At 38.1% G+C, this 18080-nt stretch overlaps 1 protein-coding gene across 5 annotated transcripts in view; it reads right to left on the minus strand.

The window, feature by feature from the left end:
- Positions 1–18080, minus strand: part of CDK14 (cyclin dependent kinase 14) — a 320879-nt gene that overhangs the window by 117781 nt on the left and 185018 nt on the right. For all 5 annotated transcript variants that reach the window (XM_075419363.1, XM_075419365.1, XM_009936147.2 and 2 more), the window contains 2 exons: positions 17396–17516; positions 7139–7232 (listed from right to left, as the gene is read on the minus strand). In XM_075419363.1, coding sequence (XP_075275478.1) covers positions 7139–7232; positions 17396–17516 — 215 coding nt within the window. The remainder of the gene's footprint in view (positions 1–7138; positions 7233–17395; positions 17517–18080) is intronic.

The raw sequence follows: 18080 nt of genomic DNA on the forward strand, positions 1-18080 counted from the left end.
AATCTGTTTTTACGGTGTATGGGGTCAACAAGAAAGGTGCCTGCAAAGATCTACACCAGCGTAAGTAAACAGAGCTGCACTGGTTTACAGCAGCTGAGTCTCAGCACATTTTATTCTGTGTATTGCCTGTAACCACCCTCTTGAAGGCCAGAAGCGAGCCTGAAAAAGCAACAATGCTTCTTTATGATTATAGGCTATTTCTTCTTCAGCAATTGAAATACGGCAGACACTGAAGAAACATTCAGATTACAAAGAAAACCACAAAGCCATTGTTTTCCACTGAACTACATCTTAATTTGTTTTCTTTTTCTGATAGCCAATTACTGTTCACGTTTTGCACGACCAAGCTGATAAGACAAGCTCTTGCAATCCCAGCCATGCTCAGGGTTTTGCTCAGAATTAGCCAGCTGGACAGGAACATCTTCTCGCAAGCAGAAGTGACACCTATGTGCATCAGGTAGTGTGACCGGCTGGCCTGACATCCAGCCAGCCCTTGAAAGTCAAGGATGGGGTTACACATCCATTTATTTTTTCCCCTCCTCCTCTTCCCTCCTGCCACCAGCTGGTAGTTCTCCTGGCAAGTGTCCATCAGGTACTGCTGGGTGTTTTTATGACTTTAAATTTGGATGGATAGGGGGTTACATGTCCCCTTTTCTAAAATAAATGTTAACAGAGTGTGAGGTATAACTTCAATAGTTTTTAAAGTCTCCTTTCCAGACACACATAGGCAATATTCCTCAAGAAAATTTCCTACATTTTTACAAGATTGCTATTTTAAAATGCAAGGCCTAGTTTGTTCACCCAATACCATATGGGTTTAATGACGTAAGTCAAAAAACAACACAGACTATGGCTACTCAGGCATGGTGAGGATAGGAGTTCTTTGTAAGAGGTAAATGCAAATTAGCATTAAATACCTTGTGCCCTGTTGTAAGGGAAAAAGACTATACGTGCAGTGATGCCGAAGACAATACAGTGCGGTCAGAGAGCTGAAATCGAACTGAAACTCCTTTAAAAACCTCTTAAAAATCCAAAATCTATAACAAAGCATGAATACACAAAAGGTTTAGTTTGTTTTCTAAAGATCATTTTAAAGGTTAATTCACCTCATACTTGCCTAGTTCAGACTTACTTTCATTTGAAGTTTGGCGTAAGACATAAAGCCCAGAAAGGAATCTTATAAAAGTGGCATCATTGCAAAACCTGCAGGCAACTGCAGTAAAATACTGAGTAAGTGCTAATAACTTTAAAGAGAAGACACACATAGAGAAGCCTGCTATTTATTTAATTAATTTCAGTCATGCTGGAGAGAAGTATTTTGTGTATTGTTATAATAAAGCAAAGCAGAGGTAAATTCATTAGCAGGATATAATACATTGCACTCCTTTCATTCTACTTACGTGCTGTGTTACAGAAGCCAGAACTCAGCAGTCAGGTTTCTACTTAATAAAAGTTTCAAAAAAAACCCCTCGCTTTCCTCATGAAGTCATTGGTGGGAGGACAGATGGAGAGAGATGGGAGGAAAACACAAGAAGTTTATAGAAAACTTTTCCCCTCTAAGCAAGAACTATCTATTTCATAAAGATGATGACTTCTCCAACCAGATTCATCATATGCAACATGTAAGGCACCATAGATACCATACCTACATAAAACAAAATTTCAGCTCAGGTCCAGCCTCACAAATACATCTATTCCATCAGAGATGAACAAGCTGTATTTCAGAGCCAAAGCATTTACCAAGTAACAGAAAAAAATGTATTCAATAATGAAACAGGAATAAAAGTCCAATAAGTTTGACTAAACATCTCATTACACAAGTGAACTTCAAAACCCAATAGTTAAAAGTACTGCTCCCTTGGGTTTAACATTACCAGCTTCCCAAAAGATGTTATTAACACAGTGTACCAAAAAGCACGGTTCCTTTGGGTCTGTCATAAGCTTAAATGAAAGTGAGGCCTGTTAAAATATATTCCTTCAGGCTTTGGAGGACGTCAGCGACATGAAGCAAACCTTTAGATACAGAACCACAGGGAGCAAGCTCCACAGCTTCACAAATGCCTGTTAACATTAGAGTTGCGATAGGAACACTACCAGCCTGCATTACATGATACAAGACACTTCAGGCGTGCAGTCATATATATATGTATGTGTATATGTGTAAAAGAAAATTTATTGCTAGGCTTTTAAATCTTCAGTAACAGAAGCAACACTTTCATTCTCACTTAAAAGGAAAATGCCATTTTTCGTAGCTATCTGAAATCGCAAACTCTTGTGAGTCTTTGCTGTACAGCTCCATGCAGAAAGGTAGCATTTCTGGTGTTGCCCTTTCGCGTACCAGGCTGCTGGGCTCAACAAATGGATATTGCTCCCTTTTAATTACTTTTTAATGCTGTGCATTATGGCACCCAAAAGAGCAATAGCATCCAGTACCAGAGAAGAGTCCTCAAAGACAGAAGCTTCTGGCTGCAAACTCCCACTCCCGCTGTGCCGCATTACCTGCGGCATGAGGCTCCTGGGGGGGTGCGCACGCATCCTGCAACCGTGTTTGCAGAGTGAATGCCCCTTTACAAATAAAACAGCATTTAAATGCTGCTGTCCTGCCTGTACAGGGATCTACAAAGTATCAGGAGAACTCTTTGTACGTTATTCTTGCAGTGAAATGTAATTTTCAGTGTAGCTGGCACCAAGACTTAAGTTCAGCCAATACACAGACTATTCCCATCTCTGGAAAGCTTCAGAGCCTGGGAGGAAAATTCACTTTGATCTACAGTGGCTCTCAGAAACCTCATGTAAAGTGGAGAAGACAGAAATACCTTCCCGCTTAAAAACTTCTTTCCAGAAGAAAAATTAAGCCAGTAGAAGAAATTCAACTCTGATCTGGTTTGAATCTGTTAAGAATAGCAAGTGTAAAAGCACATCCTTATATCAAAATCAGAGCTGTAACCAAGTTGGTACCTCCAGCGTGGCCAGGCTAAGGCACGCACAGCCATACTGCAGGCTTCTCAGTGTAATCATCTTTAACGCTCAACTAATTCATGCTGATCATTACCAGACCCAAAGAGCTGTCAGTTCTCCCCAGTACAGGGCTAACTCGAAGGCATTTGGTGCAGCTGTTACTTCTAGACATCATTAAAGCTTACATACAATGGCAGGTTCTTCTTGATACAGAAAACCTCAAAGTTTGCATCTAGACAAATGTATGCTAACAAATGATCAACAGAAATAAAATACTGATAAAGATCCTAGCTATTCCGTATCAGAAGCCAAACGATATTTCTCATTTCTGTGTGGTTTTATTTTGATTCAACAGATTGCCTCACATATTTTTCCTATTCCCATGGTTTTACTGTTCAACCCACACTTGACTGAAGCTCCATCCTGTCTTGCACATGTATTACAAGACTAAACAGAAACACTGAGATCACTGTATCAGGTTATTGGTCCATGCATGAGACCTAGCACCCTGCAACAAAACCTCAAGCTGCTTATCTCAGAGAATGGCAAAACAAACAGTTTGCTGGATCTACTCAGTTGTGCTGTGTAGATGTGATGACACATCAATAGTTTGATACTTTCAGGCAAAAGGCTTGTTAGCTCTTACAGGCTATAACTACACTTTTCTCTCTTATTTTCTATGATTCATTTCTATCCAGAAAGTAACCTTGGTTCCAATACGTAGGAAAAAAAGTAGGAGTAAAGATATAATAGTACACTGACAAACCAAATCACCTCTGCATTAAGACATTTTATTTACTGTTAAGCCTCTTTGAAAAAGCAACCCATTTATATGTGTTATTTCCATTTTGTTTGGCAAGTGTATTTTTTTTTTAAAAAGACATTATTCACACTTTTAAGTATAGGTGGGAAAAAGCATTCATATTGTCATATCCTAAGTATGACAATAACAACATGCAGCTTGCTCATTCATCATCATCTCTAAGTGCTGGTCCAATTCTGAGAACAGATTCTGGTTTATACACCCTTGCTATTTTATTGAAGCCTATTGCAGTAATGGAACCCAAGAATGCTTATTACAAATAGATGCCACTACAGAAATAGAGAATCAGTGTATATTACCATTTAAAAACCCACACGTTTAAAACAATAGAAGTCAGGAAACATAAGCTTAAAGAGAAAAGTTCTTAAAACTGAAAGTGGAATCTCTGTTCTTAATCTACTATATACAATAACTTAATTACGCCATTATTAAAAATAAATAAACATCAATCATAATGAGGAAGAAACATATGTGAAACATATGTGCTGGGTTGCATCTACTCTCGCTATGTAGATGTGAAGAATGCCCATGGTAGAGATCTGCAAAACCATTTAGAGAATCTCTCTTTGGCTTCCACTTGATAATCGCTGAAACAGCATACATACAATGTATTTTAATTGCATTTACATAATAATGGGAAATTATACAATAGGAAATCAAACAGCCATTTAAGAATTTTAAACTGTTGTTCACATTAAATGTTGTTCACTTTTCCTGACCGTTCTTTCCAAGCATTTTGTGACTTTCCTACTACAATGTAACTGAGGCCCTAAAAGCCTCAAGCTGCAACCTGGACTCTCAGGTGCTGTGGATGTGTAGCTATGACTAATAACAACGGCAACAGTTATGACACAGATTACTATACCTTTTGATGCAAATTGTGTATTTTAGAAGAGGACTACAGAACAAAAGGATTAGGGCAAAGGCGGACACTATTTTCGGAAGACCATCCTTTGTTACAAGAAAACCATTACTGCTGGATGTTGAAAATGCGAACTATGGGAAGACTTTGTGGAATAGTCTTTCACTGGCTGATCTCTTTCACAGCTGTGTAAGTGCTCACTGTGTGGGAGTTAATTGTGCTAATTATCTGGTATAACAACCTGATTAATTTTGTACTTCAGCGCTATTAACTACCACACTATACATGATTCACTGGAGAATGAACAAATTTAATCCTTCTGTTCAAATACAAAACCAAACAAGAATAATCCTTTGTTTTATCACTTTTAAATAGATAACTTAAATCCTTAATGATGCTTGGAGCACATTAGGAAGGCACTCGCTGAAACTATTTAGCTAAGGGTAACTAGACATTTCCATTAGAAAGCCTAATTGAGATTTAAAAATTAACTCAGATTTACAATGGACTATAAAACTATCCAGTCCAAAATTTTATCTTTTTATTTGAAGGTTTGTAAAAGATAAAATTAAAAAACAGTATCAATAAACTATCCCTTGTTATTTCAACACTGTTTTCAATATTTGCAGCTGCAGTCTTCAACCAGAACTTTAAAAAATTGGCAGGCCTCAAAACTCATCCTGGAGTGTATTTATGTTGGCATTCTAACTCACAAATAATTGCAAGTATGGGGAAAAGAAAATAAAATGAGAATACATCAAAGATTTACAAGAAGCATATAAAAATAGGTTTATATGATACACCTATCTCTATCACTTTTTGCACTACATCATACGATCTCATATGATATAGCACCAAAAGGCCCAGTTAAAGGAAGCACTGATTTCCGCTGTTAGAAGTCTACTTAATGTCCTCAGCAAAACCACTCCCTAAAACTTTACCACACTGAATGAGATGAAGACCCAGAGAAGAACTATTCTTTTGAAAATTTGGTGTTCTATAAATAAGGAGGCAATTTCATCCCAATAAATGAGAAGCATAATAATTTAAGAAAGTAAGTCACTAAAACTGGCCCAGAAGTTTCTAGCTTAAAATACACAAGCTGGCAAACAAACGAAGCAATTAGACATGTCACAGGAACTGCTCAGAACTGCTGCTCCTTCTGTACATTGCAGCACAGCTATTTTTCCACAGCACAGAATTTTCAGGGTATTAGCCAAGCCGGCAGAATAACAAAATATTTTACAGGAAATTAGATATTTTTATATCACAATCAAATAAGGTCCTGTTTTAGAGAGATTTTTTTTCTGAGTCACTCCTAAAAGCAGTTGCTAAATTCCCTGATGTCCCAACAAGAAGGGCATAGTACATGCAAGACTGAGTAAAACGAAGAATGTAAATTTTATGAACACATTATGAAAGACTTTCTTTCCCTCCCCATGGGCCAAAAAAGAACCCCAAATAAATCCTCTGCATTTGAAATAAATGGCTACTAACAAAATAATCTCTAAAAGCCAGGGCATACTCTTGCTTCCCTTCTAAATTTGTGGTTGGAAGCAAACCAGAGATTGCCAGGTTGAGGGAAGAAGCTGCTCTTGTGATATTTTTCCCAGTGGCCACCTTGCAGTAGCAGGAGACATTTTGGCTAGCATCTGGGTGAGCAGTAGCTTCCCTGAATAAACCCACTCCACAGCAGCACAGCTCCCAGGAGGCACTGGAGTAAACAAAACCTTTTATTACAGAGTCAAGAAAAGTTGTTCCCTATCCTTTTGAAAGGGAACTGCCCGATCCAGAGAAAGAGCAATTAAAATCAAAACAAAACAAAAAACCCTCAAATCCCAAAACAAACCAGAAAACAAACCAAAACCCCCTCACAACCCTGGAAAGAAAGATGTGTAAATGATGGTTTGTGCTCGATACAAATTACCTCTCATTTCTCTCCTGGTGTGGACGTATCATCAGTGCCTATGAGCTAAACACACACCTTATGCAGGGTCCAGCCAGGCTGCAGAAGCCATAGTCAAGGACTCCTGTTGAACTTGAGTATAAGCATGATTTCTGATTTCCCATTCTGTTTCTCACCTCATTTTTCTATCTTACTTTTCCCACAAAAAAATACTTGCCACTGACATTACAGTATTAGCATAATATCAATAGAGCACCAACCAGAGTTGTTGGTTGTGATCACTTGCAAGGTGAGGATGACAAACTGGCTAGATTTCCATTGCCTTACCTTCGGAAAGCTTTTTTCCACAATTGTATAAAAATCTTTCTGTAGATTATTTGAAAAATAGTAATTGAAAAAATTAGGATCTGAACTTACTACATAGTCTTCAAGAATATATCAAGTAAACTGTACCTAGCTTGTGGACTAGGCTTCTGATTCTTGGCTCTATCAGTAATTTAATTCCTGACACAAAGAAATATGGGAACATTTATCAATCAATCAGTTGTTTGCTGTCTATGGCACGTTACTGCAGCAATAAAGAACTCACCAGAAATATCCTTTCAAGTTGATCTTGTATGTCTTTCATTCCTGGAAAAGCAGCGACCCCTTGTATCATTTCTACAAAGATACAACCCACTCCCCTACAGAGGGAAAAAAAAAAAGAAAGTATGCAATGTTAGAAAGATTTCTTATGGATTAAACGGCCAGCATCAACGCTTTTGTATCCAACACCAGCATTTAAATGATATTAATTTGTTTCTAAAAATCAACACCAGGCTGAAGGACAAGCATGTGCATTTACTAGAACAAATGTACGAATACTTCTCAAGGTGTTTGAAGCCAAGTGCAGAGGCAGCAGGAATATGGATGGCGGCTATTGAGACCAATGAAGGCTCTCTGTATGAGTGCTTCCTGAGCAGCATACTCTTGCTCCCAAATAAGTTCTGGGGATGTGGGAATGGCAATGAAAGAGCACCCCTGGGAGAAGCTGAATGGGGACAGGACTGCAGCATGGAGGCACGCTGCAAGGGCTTAGCATCGGAGGAGAATCTGGAAAAAAAATGAGCAAAAAGGGAAAGGGCACATGGCTGCTCACAGCCACTGAACTAAGCTACTGCCCAAATGCAGGTGACTTCTGAGACGGGCTTGTTTGGGATTTCTTCTCCCCTCTTCCAGCACAAAAGCAGGAAGCCTGGAGCCCACAGCTCTAGGGGGCTGCTGATCCTGTCCCCCAGAACATCTGGCTGAGAGGTGCTGCGATGGGCTGAGCAGCCACAGGCTCCCTCCTCTTCCCGCCGTGACAGCCCCCTCATCACAGCTCCTGTCCCTGGTCTCTCACAAAACCCACTTCACCTGAGTCCCCTTCATCCCACTCAGTTAAGCCACCGGCATAAGTACTGGGAGATCAGGGGGAAAAAATAACTAACTACATCACAAAGAATGGAATCTCAAAAGCTGACGAATGTTTCTGTGGCTCTCTAACTCAAATTTCGGATAACCTGCGGAACTCCTGTGTTTGAAAAGCAAAACAAATTACAAACTTGCATTTGAATTTTTTCTGGATGAAGAGTCCTCAAGAGTTGCTTGTTCCCTCAGCAAAAATAATTGTAAGAGACAACATCCCCCCGGCTACCAATAATGCAGAATTTGATTATATATTTTAATTTGTTCAATTACATTTTTCTACATACATTTTTCTACAACTTACGCATGCAAACAACTACATATGCTGTATAAATATGTTTGTGTAAGTAACCACCCACACAAAAAAAAACCTTCACCCAAAACAAATGACAATTCAATGACCCAAAATATATATCAAAATGAAATAAGAATCCGCAAAACTAACTACTGTACTACCTCTCCCTGAAATTGAGAGTTGTGTTTCTGTGTCAGAAAATCCCAGTCTCTAATTTAACTTTGGTTTCAGAAGTAAATTATTTGGACTGTAGTAATTGCATACCTTTTCATTGCTTATGCATTGTGGCAATGCATTCAGAAAGTAGCATTTAATTCTAGGGATAAGTGTGCATATATTGGTGAGGAAGTCTAGAATAAAACAACTTAGTGAAAATAGATTGCATATTTTCATTAAGGCCAGGGCTGAGTATTTATAGATATCACCTAACTAAGGTTATCAACAGACAGCCCATGCTCTACTCACCTCTGAAGGCTTTGACTGCTACTGAATACTGAAATAATTTTACGTTCCAGGACAATGAGAGTTAATAGTCAAATTTCTTTAAGAAGAAAATTAAACGTATATCACTATTTTCTAATTCTATGCCCCAAAGCATAGATATAATAAGCAAGGTTTCTCCTTAGGCATTGAAAAGTGGAGGAAAAGTTTGGAAAGCACAGTTCTGGTCAAATTTTAGAATAATTCAGGTGTAATAAAAAAGAGGTTAAAATTTATGTTCCATATGCTTCTGCTGGTTGCTGAATGAACTGAATTGATTAAACTGCCGTTCATCATTTAGTCTGGTTAGTGCTTCATTAGGCACAGATAGACACAATTTATCTTAGTCAAATACTTATAAACAGTATCAGGATCTCAGGTAAGGAAAAATTCAAGATTTCAGTCAGAAGCCATTTATTTGAGATGAGAAATAAAACAACTGAATTTAGACTAAAGAAAAGAGGATTAGAGGTCTATTCTTGCAGCCAGAAAACAGGCATTTGATTAAACCAGTGTATCATTTGAGGGCATGTTCAGCTATCTGCAGAGAAACTTCAGCTAGCTGTTTGAACAGAAATGCAAAAGCAACAGGACAATTTTGCCAAATTTTATACTGTTTCACATAACCTATTTACAAATTTTTCCACTTTTAGTGGGTCTGACAAAAGAATGAACCCAAAATCAAGTAAGAACTGCAAACAACCCTACTGAAGAAAAATTTCCTGGTTGGAAAGAACCCTATCATATGTCTTGGACTCTTGTGGAACCTAGTACTCTATTTAGTCACAAGCTGAAATGAGAGTGAAAGAGTACTGGAGTTAAATGAACAACTAACACAAAAATCAAAAGGTCATTAAAATCACTGAGGACAGAAACATAAACAAACTTCACGGTTTGTGCTAGAGGTTTGTGCTGTTCCCTTTGGCTCACTTAAAAATTAAGCTTATGCTTGGTTTCAAAGCTTATGGTGTTCAGCACATTGAAGAATAAGCCCACTAGAAAGAGACGATTAAATGAATACTGAAAAAAAAAGAGAAATTATAATAATAATGATAATAATAATAAAAGGTATGACATCGAACAGATAGGAAACATCCAGAAAGCCGTAACAGCACATAAAGGCTTTAAGATGGCTGAATGGTATTTTAGATGTCTTAGAGGCATCAGTGAATCTAAGGCTCAGAGCAAGTAGAAACTGAGTATATAATAGGATCCCTGAATCACAAACCTTAAGTGCACACACACCGAACACAAAAAGAAATAGTCTTGTTTTTGTAGACCTCACAAACTATTAAACAGCTCAGCGAGATTTTTGAGCAAAGCAAAAATTATTTTTATGCCAGAGGAACTGGTTTGCAAGGAAAAATTAAGAGAAAGATGTCATTCATGGCTACAAGAAAACACAAGGGACAGGGAGAATGTGATGACTCTGTATTTAAAAGTATGCAGAATGAAGGACAGGGAATAACTGATTAGGATTTTAATGGGTCCCAGAACTGTAGGTAGATCCAAGACAGTATAACTAGAAATTGCAGAATGTCTTTAGAAAATAAAAATTTTAGGGTGAGTGTTAGAGAAATACACTTAACAACTGTGCCATACCCCAGCCTCCCACTGGACTTGAAGCTCCACAGTTGCAGTCATGTAAAACTAGACAAGCAGAAACACTTAAGAATATTCTTCAGGGAGCAGACTTACATTAACAGCAGGGTGGATAAGATGAGCTCGCAGATCACTCCCATCTTTAGTTTCTATGACACAAAGATCACTTCTTGAAATATGAAATACAGCCAATTAACTTGGCTTTAATGTGCATGCATCTCCAAGGTTACGTTATTTACATATTGTTTGTGCACACTCAGCACACAATGCCATCTTCAGGCAGCACTTGAGAAATAATTTGTGACAAATTAACATTAGCCTAACATATTTCAGTGTATTCAATTCAGATTTTCCTACTCACTTTATAGGACTTCTGATTTTGAATACATAAGGCAAATGCTGCAACTTCATCCAGAGATCTTTGCAATGGAACAGCATAGGATAACCTTGCAAAGTAGAAGTGACAGCCATTTAATGTTGAAATAGGTGGCTTACCCTCTGATGACAAAAAGCGTGACTAAACCTATTGATATATTGATGAGACCATATGTGGCCAAACCACCTAATACTGCTCTTCTATTGTCCTGCTTAATTTCCTGCAAGTCTGGCTGTCACCATACAGCCTTATATGGAGTAAGCGTTAATAGCACAGCCAGATAAGTTATTGTCGCATTTGAATTGACATAGTAAATGAGCCTGTAAAAATGAAGTTGGATGCCTCAGAAAACCGCATTTTTTAATTCTGCACAGCTTTTATAATTCAGGAGGGTACTGCCTTAAAATTAACTTGCTTACTAGTGGGTTTGTTTTATATTTCTGGTTTAAAAATTCACATTCCTGTCTCTGTGTAACATTTGTGCATAGTGATGTGAAGAATCTCCAGCCTATCTGTACTTGAATACTGTAAAAAAAACATAAAAGCTTTGGTGAGGCATGATCTATAAAAGATTATTAGGGTTGTGTTCTTCTGTTAATACTCTGATTTTTCTTGATGGATCCATAAAAGAGACTATGGACACACTCTGAAATGAGGAGTTGTTTCCTAACCAAGTTTCAGTTTACACTTAAATCAAGATTATAGACAGCCTATATGCTTACTATGTATGTTTTAAACTGTTTGACTTTCTGCCCTGAACAGATCTGCTTTCTAGCAGGCTCAGTGCAGGTGATGACATTCAGCATGTTCCTCATAGTGAAGACCTATGCTGGGTCTTCACATCAGGTTTCTGTCTGGTCACGAAGACTGTTTTCAGTGTGCAGGATTTGGCTTCAGAAGGGGAAGGCATTTTATGAAAACCAAGTAATTGCTTTCAGCAGTCCTCCTGGTAAGACTCCTGAAATTCAGAGGAACAGTAGAGGTTTCATTCAAGTTTCCCAAACTACATGCAGTTTGTCCATTAAATATCTCAGAATACAAAAAAAACCAAAACACACAGAGAATCCCCTCAAAACCAAACTACTCCTTTTTTTATGGATTTATCACCAAGAGGCAGTACTGGAACCTCTTCCCTAAAATCCATGAGAAATACGCAACAAGTTGGAAGGGCACAGAGATTTTTATCTTGTCTGAGATGCAATGAATGAGAAACAATTTACTTGAAAGTATGATAGTTCAAAGTACTTCTTTACAGTCATTCTTGAGCAATTGTAATTACAAGTAAATAGAGTGCTCATGTTCTTGCCTGTATCATTGAACTACCTAGAAATAAAAGCTCCAGAAATTTATTTTGCAACCCAACCCTCTGTAGCAATGCTCAGCTTCTCTATCAAGAAATATTATATTCATGAAGGATTTAAATGTACATGATCCCTTTTCGCAAGAATCTCTCTACTAGACTCACTTGTTCTGCAAAAGCAAAATGATAAAAAAGTGCAAGAAAATAATCTTCAAACTTGAGCAACATTTTGCCATGAGATATTTTCCTGTTGAACATGTTCTTCCTGGTTTTGTTTTCCAGATCCAGATACCTTTTTAAGGTACTTTCCTGATACACACGAAATGTATTTCTAGCAGTGGAAAAGTGAGAGTAAATCTAATGTTCCAAATGGATAAAAGTAATTTTTAGACAGGAACTGAAACACCCTTCCAATAACTATGGTCAAGGTGGTTTCCTCCCACATAGTGTTTTTATGAATTCAACCCTATGAGGATTTTCCAAACAAAAGCTAGTTCAGCTGATACAACTTCTGAAGAGCTCACTATCAATGCGATAAGTTTAATTAATAATACCTTGACGGTTATTGCAATATCCTCACCTTAATATCCTAATCCTACAGATTAGCATTTCATTGGAGTGGAAGTCATAATCGTAAAGAACATCAAGGGAAAAAGAACTAATTTACCCTACGCTGTTTTCTCTCTCAGGCCCCAAGCAGTATTTCTTCAGGGCGTACCAGGACTCCTGCTCTCAGATTTCTTTCACTACAAACTGTTTACAGTAGATACAGGACAAAGATGCCTTTGTAATGTCCCCCGTGTAAAAAACATAATTTGGTGCACCTGTGTCTAAGACAAGATTCATTTTTATTTAATAAATATCTTAATTACTGTCATAGGTCTTCATTGGTCAAATATTCATGGAAGCATGCATGGAATTACAGTGAGCACTCAAATCTGCACTGGGAGCAGGCTGTGTGTGGGAAATGGTCTGTTCTTGAAAAATACCACATATTTTTCTAAATATAGGATAGACAGAAAAACTCCATATATATACAGAATTTTCCCTAAATTAAAATCAGAATTGAAATCATGCATAGCAATCCAGATGTTACAAAGTTAAATAACAGTGTTTTAACAAGCGATTCCGTAACATTTGGCTGGCCTAGTTCTAAGTGCTTTCTTCCGCAGCACTAAACATAGCTGATGTTAGTTAATAAAAATGAATTTAAAATATATCATGGCCCGTAACTTCATAGGTTACCCGAACTGTGAATAAGAGTGTATTTTTAAAAAGCAAAACAACAGGATATGGAAAAAATGGTCAGCTGTTAGCAAACACAGTTTAAAGCCAGCTGCACTTCAAAATAAACTATCCCTAGTGACTTCCTGATGTAAGCAACCCAGATGTAGCAGCACATGCATTACCAGAATCAAAAAGGATTTAATAACCTGTGTAAATTGCTTCATTTACTGTACTGTATTCTTCCTGTAAGGAACAAATACAATAGGTTCATTTGGAGATTTTTTTCCCCTATGTTTCTGTATTACTTATATATGGGTTTTAGTAATTGATAAACCCTTTATGTATTGAAGTTTATTTTCTTTCCATTGACTTTCAAAGGACTGTAAAATTCAAGGATTAGGACAAGTTACACCAGAGGCGATGCAAAGCCATTTTCCTTGCTACTGGTAAGTCCTCATCAAGGGGGAGGAAGGTATATCAAAGGTTATCACATCTCTTTGATGCCGTCTTGGGTAGTATAATACATTCACACAATACTGCTGTATCAGACGCTGTCAGCAGTAAATCACAAAGCCCACCACATCGATTTCCATCACCAGCCTCACACCACTAATGCATGTACGTCTTCATTAATATTATTTTATTGCCAGTGGCTATGTAAAAAAAGAATGCAGGATAATGTAAAACTGCATGTGGATCATTAGCTTTTAGTTACTGTCCTAATGCCCTACACTGGCAAATGAAGTGTAAAAATAGCCGGCAGCCTCTGCCACCTGCTTCCCAGCCACTGTCCAGTGGTTAATATTTGGACTCCTTTTTCATGCAGCTGGTCTTCTACTCAGTAGGAGCTCCACTTTCTGTTCCTTGGGAACCACCATGAAATGTCATTTATCATGGCAAAAGCAAAGCTCCCCTGTTTTGTTTTTTCCTGAACGGAAGAAACAGCTGTGCTTTCTACCTCAACATTATTTAAATATTTAGTAAAGTGGCTGCCTAGTTTTGTCATCACGTAGATCATCAATAAGGACACAGGAGAGCACACACTATCTGCCATAAGGACATAATGCCAGTAATTGCATAAAAATGCTAATGCTACAAACACACTTTTGATAACAAATTACCAAATTACCTTGGAATCTCATGGTAGGTGGGTTTCTCTGCATCTCCCTTCCTCCCACTCTGGGATGTCGCTAAGTGGTTTTAATGTAATTATGGCCCAGCTATGTACAATTGTTGTACAAATAAAGCCCCAAGCCTGTCTGTGCTGCAGCAGAGCTCACTGTTAGATGTGCCAAGTAAGCGTAAGTGACCTTACCATGCAACCACACCTCTCGCGATCAAACTGGAAGCGCTGTCTAGGATAACCCAGCAAAGCAGAGAAGTGAAAACCTAAAGCTCTTCTGTCACATACAATATGCATTTACTCTAATCTAATTTGTGATGTGGCAGTAGCTGAGCCTCTACATAAATTCCTGCCATGTGAAAGAAACTGTATTACTAGCGCTTTTTTCTAAGCTTTTCATAGTTCTTCAGTTTGTACAGGGCAGCAAAAATTTGTAAGGGCTACTAATCTAGTACTAGAGCAGTATCACATCATTTTTCATTTGAAACAAAACTCACCACCTCTATCCCTGAGCAACTGCATCTTTTTATACCCATATGAAATGCCCTCTGTACAAGAAGACATCATTTATTGTTATAATTGAAGATGTAATTATTGTGTTCTTCCCCAGTACTCTTGCATCATTATAAAAGTCCTGGCAAAAATATGACCTGGATTGCTGAAGTAGCATTTTGAGTCCTTCCTTGATCTTCCCTGCTGTTCATGGTAATTTGACTATAAACATGTGATTATGAAAGGAATGCTCAGTCTGCAATTATAATAGATTTTAAATGCTTCTATTAGCTGCATGGCTTAATTTTATCTCTACCACAGCAACATCACATAGTTGCACTATGCTTTTTAACACCTCTTTTACTAAAATCCTTACTGGGAGGAACATTAAAATATCTGGGTTTAGGAGCTATCAAACTTTTCAGTGAACCATTTTTCTTCGTGAAAAAAGTTTCGGTAAGAATCAAATATGTTTTAAAATGTTTTGTTCAGCTGAAAAAAAGAAACACAATCAAACCCCCCCTTAATTTCAAAGTGCAGTAATTTTTTAAATTGGTAAACCTTGAAAAAATTACAATGTTTCTTTTGACTAAAAAAGCATTTTAGAGGATTTCTTGAGCAGTTTGCTCTATTAAAGCAGTAAAAAAATTTCCTTAGCGGTTTCCACATATTCTCTCATTCTCTTTGCTCTTTACAAATTGAGACATGTATGTACACATATACGCAAAAATGTGAGACTCTCAAGAACTGAACACATGTAGAATGAACGACAAGAAAACGAGCAGAAGGAACTATTTATGTCTCTCAGCTGTTTCCACCCTTTGATGCAGTTGTCCTGTCTCAGCCCAAGCAAGCCGAGCTTCTTGCTGAGAGTGTCAGAGGTGTATCTGGGAAAAGAGGTGACTGAAAAGGTCAGGAGCAGATGGGATGCAGAGATTGCATACAGTTTATGAAGACACCAGGCTGAACCTGGTTTTCGGGAAAACAGGATGGTTTTAGGATAGATGAGACGCTGAGACGCAGGGGCAAAGTATTTTAGATCTGTAATGTAAGGTAGAGAACAGTTTGAAGAAAAGCAGACAACTACTGAAGATGTTGGCTTTGCCTTTCTGGTGCAGTTGCAATATCACAATGTTCACATTTGGAGGTGTTTGTTCACCCTCTCTTCTCCTGCCTCTTGGTTCACCTATGCACAGCAGCCAGAGGCCCAGTCACATTAAATGCGCTCTTCAGTATTAGGTAATCTGGTATTTCTATTCTGTAACGCCTTCAAATGAAACAATGCTGAAGATTCTCTGCCCCTAGGAGTCAAGACTTAACAGTGCTATGGGGAAAAACTAGATGAGATTTTCAGAAAAATATAGCTTTTCATCCCACATTCTCTGATCTCAGCTACAGGACTGAACATAACCTAGTCATGCTTAGTTCCCTTCCTTCAGCAAAAAAATACTACTGCTAGGTCATCAGGTTCAGTACTCCACTGCAAGATTACCTTGACAAATATTATTCACTGACCATATGAAAACATAAGGTCCTTTTAACCTTGTCTTACAGTTACCTCTAGATTTTAACATAATCATAATTCTAAGTTTAGGTTGCCTCTATTAAAGAAAGATATTTCAGCAAACTACAACAGAACCATTGTATTTTTCTGAAACTTGCTCAGTATATTTTTTTTCTCAAACAAAACAAGTTGTATAGATATAAAAAGTGAAATATGCATTCAAAAAAAATTAACGCCTTCCAGAGAAAGAGACTTTCTTTGTAAGGAAAAACATTTCTTCCACATTTCTGTTTCTTGAATCCCCATGCACTGCTTCTACTAACACGGTTGAAGCTCTTACCAATTACAGAATTCGTACAGATTACAGAGATCCTATGGCCTCAAAACCTACAGGATACATGTCCATCTTTGTTTCTAACAGTCAAAAACCCAAACATCATCTTTGTTCAACACAGGACTAAATGATGTTAACAAAAAGGAGCAAGGTGCTATATATTGTACCCGTCAAACTGCCCTTTCAAACCTGCAGGTCTAAAGAAAATCTGTAGGTTTGAAAGAAAACTATTCAGTGATGTGTCACACACTGATTTACTGCTAACAAGTACGATAGATTGTGAACTGAGACTGTATCCTCACATCCAGAGAATCCTAGTTTGGTCCTTGCTACAGCTGGGCATGGTGGAAGTCTATCTTCTCCAAAATAAGTATCATATCATATCAAAGTACCACATTAAGACTACAACAGTCAAGTAACAACTCAGTCTCTAACAAAGCACCAATGGCTCTTCTAGTGGCATGTCAAGGCCAGGTGCCAGGTGCCAGCCAGCGGGATGGCAGAGGGGATTCTGTTAGGCAGATACTGAGTGAACCACACAGATTACTACACACAAGTTTTTCAACCTGTACCACTAGTCTCGCTGTTTTTGTTTTACACATCTAAAAAAAACCAAACCAGAGTTAAAGCACCTACATAGAGTTTTGTGTAAGGACTCTATACTTACCACATGTCAAGGCAGGTGGAATACTCTGTTGATCCCAGAAGGACATCCGGAGGCCTGTACCACAGGGTTACCACTTCATTAGAATATGTATGGCTGGGAACTGATTTAGCTCTTGCAAGACCTGTGGGGTAAAAACAAATAAATTAATGCAAACAAAACAAAGAATGTGCTGGTTTTGGCCGGGGTAATTTTCTTCATAGTAGCTAGTACAGGGCTATGTTTTGGATTTGTGCTGAAAACAGTGTTGATAATTCAGGGATGTTTTAGTTATTGCTGAGCAGCGCTTACACAGAGTTGAGGCCTTTCCTGCTCCTCACACTGCCCCGTCAGCGAGTAGGCTGGGGGTGCACAAAGAGTCAGGAGGGGACACAGCCGGGACAGCTGACCCCGACTGACCAAAGGGATGTCCCACACCACACAATGTCACACCCAGCAACAAACCAGGGGGAAAGCTGGCCGGGGGGTTGCTGCTCGGGGACAGGCTGGGCACCGGTACATTGGTGGTGACCAGTTGTTTTCATTTGCATCATTTATCTTTCTTGGGCTTTATTTCTCTCTCTCTGTTATTTTCCTTTTCATTACAATTAATTATTAGTATTATTATTATATTTTATTTTATTTCAGTTATTAAACTGTTCTTATTTCAGCCTGTGAGTTTTCTCACTTTTACCCTTCCAGTTCTCCT

This window comes from Opisthocomus hoazin, chromosome 4 (assembly GCF_030867145.1).
Source record: "Opisthocomus hoazin isolate bOpiHoa1 chromosome 4, bOpiHoa1.hap1, whole genome shotgun sequence".
NCBI lineage: Eukaryota > Metazoa > Chordata > Aves > Opisthocomiformes > Opisthocomidae > Opisthocomus > Opisthocomus hoazin.